Source organism: Nothoprocta perdicaria, unplaced genomic scaffold, assembly GCF_003342845.1.
Source record: "Nothoprocta perdicaria isolate Ctin4 unplaced genomic scaffold, notPer1 scaffold_52, whole genome shotgun sequence".
NCBI lineage: Eukaryota > Metazoa > Chordata > Aves > Tinamiformes > Tinamidae > Nothoprocta > Nothoprocta perdicaria.
The window spans coordinates 3,457,224-3,471,498 of NW_020455777.1; the positions used below are offsets into that span (position 1 = coordinate 3,457,224).

Sequence of the window (14,275 nt, forward strand, 5' to 3'; positions counted from 1 at the left end):
ACTAACTTTGAAAGGTCCTTCAGAAGAGGATTCAGGGTCTTGATATCAATCATACAAATGATAGTTTCCTTATATTGTTAAGTTTCTGGGCAGTAAGGCATGCCCTTCTTTTCCAGTCCTTCCCACTTAATATCATGCACGAGCCTCTCCTAATCAGTGCTACTGATCCTAATCAGCGCTTACTTCATTTTTCAAGTACTCAGCCCCAGCACTTTGATGTTTTCGCACAACGGCAACATGAAAGGTATGACACATGAGAAGTAAACTATCACTTAGCAGAAGCAACAGCCGAAGAGCTGTGCCGAACATCTTCATTATATTATTCATCACAGCAGGCAGTCACGCTGTATTTCCCTGTGTTACCATAGCCACTTGGTCAAAGCAGCTTCACAGTTGTCACTTACAAATATGTTTATTCTTTTCTGATGGATATGTTTCCATCTTTTGCTCAGCAAATGCTTCAGCATTAAAAAAAGCTCAAGGAAATTACCATAACCTATTAATTCCTATTTTTGCGGTTCAATTTTTCAAGTGAAAACAAAATTTTCAAAGGAGCTGAGTTAGGTATTACAGAAGACCTAAGTATAAAACCCAATTTATGTTCTATATGTAAATGCAATTTATGATAAAACAAAATTATATCATGACAATATAGGTTATAGAATATTTGTAATATTCTACAAGCAACACTTTACAACACCTCCTGTACCTATAAAATTTCCATATAAAATTTCAAATAYTCATGTCATTCCCCTGTACTTCAGACATTGTTTCCAATCTATCCACTGAAATCCTTTTCTTTAGAAGTGTTCCCTTATTACTGAGCGTTATTACTAAATTACTAAAAAGAAGGCAAGAAAAAGCCTTAACTCAAAGCTGTTATACTAGTTCAGTAAAATAAACAACCTTGTTGATGTTTTCCATTTGGAACCTTCTTAGCTACAAGTTACAGGACAGCCTTCCCTAAAAGCAATTTAAAATTAAAGTGCTTAAGCTATAATGTCTCCAGTAAAATGTTTCCAAATCAAGCTGCCAGATAACTAGTACTGTGTAGGGAATGGTACTAGTACGGAAAGGGAGGCCAAATCCATGCAGAGCCAAAACTCACTAACAGAGTCTCTTCATTTGAACAATAGCTTAAAATGAAGAAAAACAAGTTTTACTATATTTTCACTACCCAGGAAATAGCTGAACTGGAAAAAGACAAAAAAAAAAAAAAAAGCAATAATATTCGGTGGTATTAAAGGCAATTAAAGGCAATGACATCTCAAACTCCAAGAAAGGAAATGTCAATTTCCATAGAATAATAAAGGTGAGATTTCCAATGGGCTTCACTGGTGTAGGATCCCCTTCCCACCTGCCTTCCTGAGTTTTATGGTTATATGGTTTTAAAAAGACAAGGGTTTTAAAAATCCATTCTTGATTGGACTGTATTGTGAATGTCCATGTTTTCTGTATTTTTTTCTGAAGTCAGACGAGCTGCAAATAGAATTTTTGAGCACTGCCAAGCACATAGCTGAGAATTTTGCCTGTGCTGGAACACGGCCCCATCCCCAGTCTGCATCCCAAGCTTGATAAAGGCCTCAAGAGCACCCCAAGAGACAGCTGGAAGCTGGCAGGAGACAGCTTGTAGGCCACCTCCTGATCTTTGGAGATGCCAGATGGGATTTGCAAAACTGCTGATTTTAACAGAGCCCTTCTCCCCAGCCCCTTTACAACCAGCTGGCGTCCCTCCTCTTCTATGCATTTCATGTTAGGTGAACCAAGACTGCCATGCCCACAGCTCAATGCCTGTGCTAATTAAAGTTATCAGTTAACCCCATACTCTCTCAGGTAAATCGGGTGAATACAGCATGTTTTGTAGCCTCAAGATCAATTGCAAGCTAAATTGCAAGAGTGCTGCATAAACAAATATATTTAGACATGACGTTTTATAAAGGTCTTTCTAATGGATAATAAGCTTCTCATTAATGTGAGAAATTAATTCATACATGATGGGCAACATAACACAGGCTCTCTGATCATTACAGGCTGCTTTTCGGCATGCAGCATTTTAGTATTATGCATTTTAGTACATAGACCACACCAAGCTCTCCTTATCTGACAGAATGTGCCATTTCCCATACACCACAGAAGATGAAAGTAGCAATTAGTAGAATCCAAATATACTTCTTTTTCTCATGCCTTTTCTAGCTCATGTAAGCTCCTTGCACAGTAGCTCTGCCTGACTTCCTACGGATAGGCTTTCCATAATGGGTGAATTTTATGGCTCCATAACGAAAAAGCTAATTACGTTAGCATCAGACTCTATTCAACTTTAATATTCATAAAACAAAAAAGAAATATCAATCCATCAACTATATCTGTGGGACTAAAGAATGTATAAAACACTAAAGATTTTGGAGAAAAATAATTTTAAGTCTTCCTTTATCAAAATACAGCTTTTTAGATTAAAAAAAAAAAAAAAAAGGAGATCTGTAAACTGTACACAGATATCAACAGCAGAATTACTTCTTCAAACCTGATTAGAGCCTTTTAGCCACTTACTCATAGCCTTACTTATCACAGCAGCACTAAGACTTTGAACAGACCTCTTTGTAAGGGTAATATCCAAAATAAAGGACATCAACGGCATTAGAAAAGCACCTAAGATGAACCATTCCTCTTATAATACATCTGTTATTATATACATTTTCTAATACACTGTGAAATTAGATGAGCTTAGAAATTGTCAATAATTTATTCAAGATAAGAACTTCAAAATATTAAATAAACCTACTCTATTGAAATTAACACTAGGAATTCCATATAGGAAAAATCAGGCCAGTGCTGATGTTCAAGGAAATCCTGCATGCAAACTGCTTTTAATTTTACAAAATTAAGTATTATTGAATTTTAGTACTAACAAAAAAGAGCTAAAGGATTCATGAATGATCAGTCTGTAAGACAAGAACCATTCACCACATAACTGCACTTAGTCCTACAAAAATTATTTCCTCCAGTGCACTGCTTATTTTATTTTGCAATTATGACCAGGTTAAAGTTGGCATCATGCAAGAAAAATACAGCTATTTCCTTCAGTTCTTTTACATTCAGGATCCCCTGATTTCAAAGCAAGTCATGCACAAAACTCTGCATGGTATCACCTCTTAGTGGTCTAAGAAATTAATCAACTCAAAAGCAAATAATAGATATCTAATGGGAGATAATATTTAGTAGCTAAATGTAGAATGTGAAGTACAAGAAACTGCTTTATCTTATATACAGGAAAACTGGCTGGATTCAAGTCTTGAACAGTTAGACTACTATATAGGAGAATATAGGATTTGTCCAACAGTACACAGCATTAACACTTATCTAATATCTACCTTGATAACTTCTGTGTCCAATGCCGTGAGGCTTGTAAAGGCCGAGTGAAGCTGGTCCTAGAAATAAGTGAGATTAAAAGCATTCAGGAAAGGTCCAGGGAGACCAGCAAGTGAGCAAGCGAGCTTCAGATGCACCTAACAGACCAGGGACCTCCAAGAGCCCATAGCTGCCACTGAGGCAACGTACCTGGCAGGAATGTGAAGAGGGTAATTGAGAGCTAGTAGCACCGAGAGCAATCTGAGCACACTATTAATGTTGATCACAAACAAACAAACAAACAAAAGTAAAATGTGAGTACCTCTAGATGGGCTCACTGTACAAATACTAATAGGCATAGTAATTTTAAGACTGCTTGTTCTTATTACTAGCTTCATTCTTATTACTGTAAATTTAGGAAGAATAACATACAATGGAAAACATTTACATATATTAAACTAGTCTACTAAGACCAGTATGAAGGAAAAAAAAAATCAGTTCATTTATAGGGACTTCTACCCCTCTCCTCCTAGCATTGAGCTTCAGTTTTCTCAAGGAAAATATATTTAAAAAGTCATCATACAGAAATAATGTATTTGATTATTTAGGTTTCATGCAATTTGAAAAATAATCTGTGCATTCTCCATGACAGGTATATGTGCTAGTTCTTTCTTTTCATTGTACTTCAATTGTAAAAAGCTGTGGAAGTTAGCCCTATGTGATATATGATCAACAGGCACAGTCTTTCTCAGTTTTGAAATTCTTAATTCTATCTTGCAAGCTTTAGTTTTTGAATTTTTTAACTACCAATTCTTTGTTTATGGCAGAACTGTATTTGGTAACTGAAGCTAAAAAGAAGATTGAAGAATTGTTCAATATCTTTACATATAAGCTTACCTACATGAGAATGGAAAAATAAAACAGAATTAATGTAAAATTAATACAAAACTGCAAATGAACAAATGAGCAGTAAAACTGGTTAATTTTACAGAGCACATTTAAATAAATACAATTAATATTGATTGATTCAAAATACCTAGTTACATAGCAACTCATCTCAATTACATTGCTCCCTCTAATGGAAAAGAACTACTGAAAGAACAAAAAATGTTCTGCAGATTTAATTGCAGAATTACTCTAATTCCATTGTTTTAAAAGTTGGCATGCAGTCAGGCTTACATCATATCTGAAATTAAAAACATGACTCAGAAAGGGAGAGGAAATAACAGCCCATGCCAGTTAAGCAAACAGGTGAACTGCTAGGAAGAAAAAAATCACTTTTACCACTTTACACCTAAAAATTCTCAGAATGACAAAACCTGAGGAGTCGTTTTAACAAAGAAGCCCCTACTCCCATACCCTGCCTCATCTTCTCCACCCACCACTTCGTACAGCTCARTCAGCAAACAAATTGCTCTATTGATCCACGCTCCAAAAGAAGTCAAATAAAATACAATGGTGTTGATAGAAAAAATAAATGGGAATGAGCAGCAGAGTTCTTGCTCATGAAACTTTACTACTCAAACTGTATCTTTTGAAAGACTGCAAAAAAATGTGCAAATAAGAGGCCATAAATGTTAATGTTTTATCTAAATATGTTCCCAGATGCATGGCATGTGAAGTCACAAATGTTGGCATACCTAATCTGCCGTCTGTGGCATTTTCCATTTCTTCTTCCTACATAAAAGCATGGAGAATGTGTAGACAGTCATGGAAATTCACCTTCTTTCAAAAATACTATTTAAAGAATGTCTTCTCATTTACTGCACCGTGCTGCACTCAGTGCACAGGCTGCTAAAAGAATTTTAGCAGGAGAGTAACARCCGTAGGGAACAAGTGGAAAAGACAGCAGTTAGTCAAAGAGGTTTTCCTAACTGGCAGAGGGCCCAGTGAGAATCACCATTTAATGAAGAAAGTTCATTTTTTCCATGTAATTCTACCTGAGTAAATAATGCAAAAAAACAAACAATTTATGAAGAGTCAATAAAAAGGATTCTTAAAAATTGTTTCAGCATATGAATACCACTGTTGTTTTCTGCAGAGGAATCACAGACTTTTATAAGGCAGAATTTAGTGTTTACACTGCCATGTCCAACAATAAGGTTCACAAACTGTGTGTTTACTAAGTAAACAAAGTCATGAACAATCCTTCAGGCAAAGTGATTGTGTGCCAAAMTGAAACTTTAAAAATTTTATTTGTTGAGAGCATTGCTAATTGAAATAAGAAAATCTTTTTTTTCAATTTTACAAGTGGATGGCCTTTGCTGTATTTTCTTTCATGTTTTGACTGAAGTACCTAAAGAAAAATTTCAGGTGGTCCAGTATCAAGAAGGAAAAATCTGAAGTCAAGCACAGTTTCTCATAATCATGAATGACTGAAGATTTGTGCTATAAAAATATTTTTTCATGAACTCATACTAGTCACTACAAACACTACAAAGAAAACACAAAGGAAAATTTAGGATTAGTTAACATTCACTTATCTGTATTTAAACTAAGATTAAAATTCAGGAAGTGAAGATTCAGGTGTAACATTTCAGTTCCATAAGCCCCACAGATTACTGAGCATACTGAAAGTGTTAGCCTGGAAAAGTGCATATGATATCGAAAGATTCTGTATCTTTTAGCACCGTACATCACTATTTATGGTACTGTGAGAAGGTTCCTATATCACTATATGGCTTTTCTTTCACTACACAAAACACAAAATTCATTAAGCTTTACAACCAGAAAACTTGAAAAACTTGACTCCACTGAAACACACACACACATCTAAAGATGTCACAGGCTTTCTGGTATAATTCCTAAGACAGGTTCTTAAATGCTACAGTTTCACAGCAGCCAAACTCTGCATTTGAGCAGGTGGGCTTCCCGCACTAAAGTCTGGCACTGGTGTGTAGTTACCCTCAAGCTGCTAACACAGCGAACCCGCTTTTGCAAAGCACACTGTGGCTCCCGTATTCTCAGCTGGCATTTGAGGATTGCTTTTAGGATGGTGGAGCATGAACCACAAATAAACATAATTGATCCTACGACAAATTAGTTTACAAATGAATAATTAGTATGTAATACACAGGTTATCTCCTGCTTATTTAATGGGGTCCCCTGAGATAAATTCTGCCTTAAATTATAATATAGTAAAAATATCTTTACCAACTGTAGTTATAATTTTTCAATGCTTTTAACTTGTTCACATATAAGCTGTTAGAGATGTAGCTTAATATAAAAGGGGACAAAGATGTGTCTGTGGTTTAATGGGCCTAGATATGTACGGGATGTTTAAGTCATATTTTATAAAATGTGTCTGTAAAGTTATATTCTTCATCTATTGCAATTTTATTTTTTTTAAATGTTAACATTTCTCCCTAACATTTTTTTTCTTTTTTAATAAAAGTTGACTTCCAAGTCAGCCACTCAGATACTGAGGTGCAGCTCTGAGAAAAATTACTACAGGAGGGAGAAAGAAACCCTGACTGCTATATGATGCTAAACAAATATTATTCATAGCCACAAATCATTCAAAAGTGTTTGCTAATAAAATATTTCTGAAACTATGGCTTTTATTTTGTAATATATTTCCAAGTCTGTTCCAGAAAAGTACTTAAGCACATGCCTAACTTAAAGCACATGAGAAACCCCATTTGATTCCAATAGACTTAATCACATCCCTCAAGTCCCCCACATTCTTCAGAGTGCTGCTGTATCAGGACTTTTTACAATAATCAACTGAGAATAAACCAAATATGTATTCATTGTAATCTACACTTTTCACATGAAAATGTAGACATGGTCTTTTAATAGACATGAAACTTTTTAGCCTTACAAAGTAAGAAAATCACACCAAAACTAAAAGACTAGAGCAGATCGATTCACTGCCATATGGTCAAATGTTCTATATTTCTCTGCAGAACTCATGTCCACTTTTGCTTAAAAAGATAGTATTTCTGGGTATCACAGCATCACTTGAGCATAGTCAAAATCGGAAGTCTGAGCTGATGTACAACCACTGTCCTAAGGAAATTGTAATATTCATTTCTTTTTCTCACACAGGACTGACCTGATCTTTCTGAGCTGACCTGGATTAATATATATAATATATCATGATATACAATATATTATACATATTTTACATATGATTTATATAAAAATAGATATATCAACTAAAATATACCATTTGTAAATGCCTTATCAATGTCAGATACTTATAATTTAATTTAGATAAGCATTGTTCCCTATAGAGAATGGGAGGAACATTATCTTTTACTACTCTATCTGATGTTTCAAAACATATATACACACACACATATGTGTGTATTTTTTTTTTTTTTTTAGATAAATAAATCCTTTGTGATAGATTTCATTAAGAAAGCTTCACTATCCAGAAGTTTGCCCAGTTCTCAGACCCTGATACCATGTTTTTTTACCCGCAAAGTGTCTTCCATTTTTTTTCCAGTGGTATGACCTGGAATAGAGATATTATCTCACCTATAAAAGTTGCTTCTAATCTCCTTAGATGATCAGCACTACAACATCACTGTTTATATAAAATTCAGTGTATCTAGCAACTCAAGAGCCCCATGTACAGAAGACAATATCTAGTTGGAGGGAAGCTCACGTAGCTGACAGAAGCAGAAACTTCCCCAAGTGGTTTTATCCATAAAATTTCAGTCTAGGTCCTCTCTGGAGTCATGAACACTAGTCATAACAAACTATATAGTAGCTGTGTATTAGTCAGTCTTTGTCAGCACTCCAAGGACAGTATGTGGCAACAGAACATATTTCTTCTATTGGTTTCTCTTGTTATTAAGAACAGCCCATATGGTGCCTTTCCACTTAAGCCCCTGAGTCTCACTAGTAACGCCTTGCAGAAAATAGGTGGAGAGCTGAACCCTAGGGAACAGRATAGTACCAAAAGGTGTGAACAATTGTGTGTGCTGGTCAACTCCCTTTTCCATCTCACCTTGCAAAGCTACAAACCATGAGTATAATTCTATTATATTTGCCCAGATATTTTTTAAGACGGTACTTTTCTAGCTTTTGAATAAAGTGGCTTTTAAATCACTTTCATTTTTTGCTTGATTCAGAAGAGTTAAATAAAAGCACAATTCCACTAAGTGTGTTTCAACGGGGAATGTTTGTATCRTCATTCAACACTAAACTGTATTTCTCCAATTATATGAGTTTTATATGAAACATGAATGATCTCAGTTTGTTCGAAATGTCAAAATGCATCATCTGGTTCTGAAGTTTATCTGATATGATCTGCAAACAGTAAATGAGGAAAAAAAATATAATACATAAAAAACCTCCTACACAGTTTGGGCAAAGTCCCCCCTAATTTGTCACTGATTGATTATGGTAGGTAACTCATTGAACACTGGAACAAAGAGGGCAAGGTAAAACACATACTTAATGTCACAGTGATTGTTGTGCCATATGTTTAGCTATCATGGGGGGAAAGAACAATATTGATGCTTTTTCACTCAGTGAACTCAATGAATYGTAAGATTCAGCATCCTCAATTTTCCGCTGTTTCCTACTAGAAAGAATTTTCTAATATTCTTTCAATTCCTCTAATATTCTTTTTAACAACCTTTTTCTAGATGTAATTCAAAATGGGTGATTATTTGGGGTCTTCTAGGACAAGCAAGGTCACTGTGGCTATTTCCATGTCCAGCAAAGGTTTTAAAAAAAATATGGAAGAAACTCTCTAATATGCTGCTTCAAAAGCATATTCAAAAGATGTTAATTTTTACTTTGACTTCAAATTATGCCTTTTTTTCAATGATTATTTTTAGTTAAAACCAAATAATGACTCACTAAGGCAACCATTTTTACTTATTAAATCCGTAATTCCTTCAGAGTGTACCCGCTGATATCTAATAAATTCAATTGCTTTCATAACAACAAAGTATTTCAGCATAATGCCAGCAATTTATTACTGGAAGTTAGGTAACTTTCAGAGGTATTTTTCAACTAAGAATTCTGTGATTAAAAGGTGAATTAGCTGTAATATAGCAAGTCTTATAAATAATAATATTATGGGGATATAAATTACAACATGCTATTGTGCACCAAAGGAATAGAATAATAAATATTTAAATAAGACAGGGTAGAAAACAATTTTCATTTCACTGAAATTGGCTTCTGTTGAAGCACAGTGCTCCAACTTGCACAGCGCGAGATGTGYCCATCGCAGAGGGCTGTAACACAGCTGTGCTAAAAGCAGCAGGTTTGGGGACTAAGCGACAATGAACTAACTACACCTGAAAATTGATCTGCAAGGGCATCACAGCTGATACTTTCACATGTTAAAAAGACAATAAAAAAAGGAAAAAAAGAAAACATGGAAATAATGCCGGCTACAAGTATAGGTATAAATGCAGTATGCGAGCCTACATAATCTGATGAAAAATGAATAACTTACCTACTGCACAGTGTTAATGATTGCCCATGCTCCACGAAGATGAAAAACGGATTTATTCAGTTCAAGCCTCACACATCTGCTAGCATTCTGTCCTACAGTACTGCAATCTATTGTTTAATTCTAGGTTAAAATGAAGTAATCTAAATATGCACTCTGTTATATAAAAGGGCCAGAGGATGAAATTACATCAGTTTCTAATAAGGCCCTTTGAAACCCTAAACTAGCAAGTTAGCAGCCAAATTATTTTTCTCCTACTAATACAGCTAGAACTACAAATAAGAGCGAGATGCAAATAAAAAAAAAAGGGCTACGATTGTTTGCTACAGCAGGACACAACAAAATGCTAAGCAGCATTTTATCATTTTATCCTCTTATTTAAAATCTCCAAAAGCAGTCTTGCAAAGCTTTATTAAATGAAAGGTTCTTACTAAATGCAAGATCTGATGTACTTCATTGTATCTCTATACGTTGTATATAAAAACCGTAGCAACTACAATTATTAACATTACATTTTTCTCTCTGTGTAAAACCAGCATATGTGGTTTAAACATTTTTTGTGACAGATGTCACACCAGAATATAAAAAAGGACCATTTGTTCACTTTCCTCTGTGAAATACATGACTTACTATTCTCTTTCTTTTCTTCTAGGATATTCTTAAGCTTAACTTTATTATCAATAAACAATAAATTTCCCTCCTGTACATTAGCGTGCAACAAGGGTACTCTGCATCTGACCTGGGAAAGAAAAGGAGAATCCTGGGGTCTTTAGGATTCAGCTGGAGGGAAGGTCCCAGAGAAACGGCACCACCTACAAACACAGCGAAAACTGCGGTGTGGCTCACGGATCCCAGCTTTTCTCTGCATGGGGGAGCAACGTCCACCATCTCCCTGCTCACGTTCAAACTGCAGCTTTTACTTACAAAGTTGTGTGTAAAGACTGGRGACCTGAAGTGTGATAAACCTGCCCTCAGTTCAGCGTGCATTTGATTGCTATGCAACCTCAAGACCAGWTTCCCCCATCCCTGCCACATGAGAGGGGGGGTTAGAAGGCCAAGGAAAGCAAGCAGAACCAATTTGTCTGCACAGCAGCTCTATGCTGGAGGACTGCAAGCAAGGAGTTCATATAACAYTCTGGTCAGGCATTACCTAAGGATTTGAAATGTTGCAAGAGCAACGAGTTTGCTACAAATAAAAATAGGAAAATAAATAAATTRGTGACATAATACAATAAACTGGGTATGTATTCCAGCTAATCAAACAGGCGTCTCTGAGCACACGGCAGCTGCTCATTTCAGTCAGATGCAGTTCCTCCAGAGGCAAAGAACAGGGCTTCCCTTAGATTCCTGAAGCACCATGTGGACATGCGATCATTTCTCTGGGACTAAGAYAGAAGAATTTATTTCTTAAACAAGACCTGAGATGCTACAAAATTGCTCCTACTTCTAATCATGAGAGTTTCACCTGACTGTGAAATAGTATAAGGATGTAAAACATAGAATCAGACAATTATCAGTTTCTTTTAAAAGAAGAGAGAATGCTACAACAGCATTAAGGTTCTCAAAAATATGGAAAAGACCTGTCACTGTGTTTTTGTAGGACTGTGTTGGAGAAATTAACATTATTTATTTATTTTCTTAAATACAGAACTCAAAAAATACCCTTGTAACTTAACTAACCTAAGAAACTGTGTCCGGCCTCCACTCTTGCGGCTGAAAGGTTCTCATGARCTGCTCGGGAAAATGAACACAAAAGAAGGCATCTCTCTATTTGGAAAGCCCGACTGCCCATCAAACATATTATCCAACAGCAAGCACTTTCTAAACTTTCTCAATTGCAGAGACAGCCAATCTTTCAAAATAACCAATACCCAAATTCAGGGCAAAAAGCCAGCTCCAGCTTTAACGTAGGTCTTGCATTCAGGCTTTTTCACACAATCTAATAAGTTTTCAGCGCAGGGCAGATTATTAGGCTCCTAGAATTTCCACTATGTTGATCTCGTGCACCCAGTCCCCAGAGTGAAATCCTGCAGCTGAAGTTCAGTACCTCCATTCCTTGAAACATGTGAGGAACTAGAAATCCTGCATCATGGGCAGAAACTGCCTAGAGATGACCAGGACAAAACATCAGTGCAGTGCAAGCAGCAAGGGCAGAGGATAAGTATCTGCTGCTTTCCAGGAGCTTGACCCATCCAAGTCTGTGGTACCCAGAGAACACAAACCTCTTTCTACTTGGGGTCTCTGACCCAGCATCCTGCCCTATGGATTGTAAAGAGCTAAGCTAAATCCTGGCTGATGAGAGTTTAACCATGACAAAACACCAAAAAGACTTACAGAACAGGGAAAATGGGGTTCGGTATCTGCTCTAGGTAGAGAAGGTTCAAACCACAAATCCATTTTCCAGGATAGCACCAAATATTTTCAGATTAGATCTGAGACTGAGTGCATACTTAGGATGGAGACAGTGATGAAAGGGGAATCTTCTCACCCATTCTGGTGAGGCCCTGACACTGTTCATCAGAAACGTAAAAGAATAAACTCTTGCCTTAAATCAGTGTCTCTATAATAACAGCTTAAGGGCAGCAAATTCTTTCTCCATTTCCAAGTGTCTTAATGCAAGTTTCAGYTCAGTTTGTAATCTGCAAGACCATTTTCACATATTAGCATAAAACTATGCAGTAACGATGAAAAAAATTACAAAAATTAGACTGCTATAATAAAATCATTATTAACATATGCATTTATCAGGCCTCCAGTGCTCCAAAAACATCCTAACTACTATGAAAAACGTATTTTGCAGTAAGCTTAAACTGTCTCTTCTACTTCCTATTAATAACTGTACTAGGTATATTGCATAAAATAATTCTTTCTCATGCTAAGAGACAAGAACTTCTACTTAATCTTTTATGACCTTTATAAAACTTTATTAAATTATGAAACCATGTAGCTCTTACATGCTGTAAAGTTTTGGTTGGGAACAATTTAAACGCATAAATAAACGCAGCTGTCCCAAGCAGTGCCACCATGATGACTTAAGATGCTGTTATGAGCCTCCAATTTCATCTCATTTTAAATAAGCAATAAAAACTCTACTGCAGGATAAAGTCTCAGATATGAGATACCCATTCAGGAGTAAAGTACTCCTTGCTTAAAAAAAAAAACAGACATTTTAAAATGTTACTTTCTTTTCAGACATATCTCATTTTTAAAATACTCAGTTCTTTGCCCTTGTGTTACTCATAAAAGTTTCTGCTATAAAAATGCATTACCATTATTTTATTACATGGAATATTTCAGTAAGTCAGAAAAATAAATATGAAAACCCTTTATTGATCTTTAGTATGCTGATCCCAAGCTGACACTTGTGGGCAATATGCTGCTTACAAATCCCTCCAATACTGTGACCACAAGAAATTAAAAATACTAAAAATGAAGCCAATACTTTGGATGGCAGGCCCACAGGCAATTTTAGAATTGACCAGAACATGCTACTTCCTCAAAACTGTAGCCTGATGGCTGAAGAAGTTTGTAGACTGCATCATTAAAGGAAAGGAAAAATTAGAAAGGAGAAAAAACGTCCACCTTATTTTTCCCCTCTATTTTACCAAACACAAGAGGAATCTCCATTTAATACAGGACAAGGAGAGCTACTGCCAATTCTCATGAATCTCTTGAAATCTAAGAGAATCCTAAAAAAAAAAAAAAAACTGCAGTAGTCTAATCATCTGAAAGTTCTTGCTCATATTTTTATTAACACTTGCTTTGGCAAAACTGCCAAACCATGATGGATATACATGTGATAAAAGTATATACCTCTGTGCTCTGTATTAACCTTTTATTCTTCCAATGTACCTGAATTATATCCATGAGCATTCCTACCAATTTAAGTTCTACCAAATCCTATATAGATACTATCTTTAATATTTAATAAATTAAATATTAATCTCTTAATAACCAAGATTAATAACCAAGTATGAACTAAGAAAAGAGTTAAATACAGAAGTCCAGAAGCTCTCCCAATATCTTAGCAAAATTTCCAAATATAAAGTAAAATCTCTTCACACACTGAACGTAGTTCTATCTATTTCATAAAGTTTAGCAGCATTATTGGTACTTACTGACTGTTCACTTAGATCCTGAGAGTCTTCCATGGAGATTACTCACTTCTTTTTTCCCCCACAAGCAGAAATTGTCTTATCTTCAAAATTTATAGCTCAGTGCTCTACATTGAAAAGGGGAAAAAAAATAAAATGTGTTAGTCTGTGGGCCTGATTTCTAAGGCAAATCCACGATAAGCAAACACCTTAATTGAGGGTCTAGTTCCACTGAAATCAGCAGCAAAGTTCCCATGACTGCTGTGAAGCCTAATGCGTAACATGTTTCAACGTGAGCAGTATTATTTTGGGGCGCTATTTAGCATATAGAAACATACACAGACACATCTAGGTAATAATTCTTCACCTCCTACATGGAAAAAAAATAATTAAATGAAATAAAAAAAGATAA

General features: G+C 35.6%; 1 protein-coding gene across 1 annotated transcript in view; it reads right to left on the reverse strand.

Annotated features, from left to right (window-relative positions):
• Window positions 1-13,929, reverse strand: part of EYA4 (EYA transcriptional coactivator and phosphatase 4) — a 123,169-nt gene extending 109,240 nt beyond the window's left edge. The window contains exon 1 of the mRNA XM_026048191.1: window positions 13,888-13,929. Within this exon, the coding sequence (XP_025903976.1) occupies window positions 13,888-13,920 (33 nt within the window). The 5' untranslated portion in view covers window positions 13,921-13,929. The remainder of the gene's footprint in view (window positions 1-13,887) is intronic.
• Window positions 13,930-14,275: the final 346 nt, after the last annotated feature.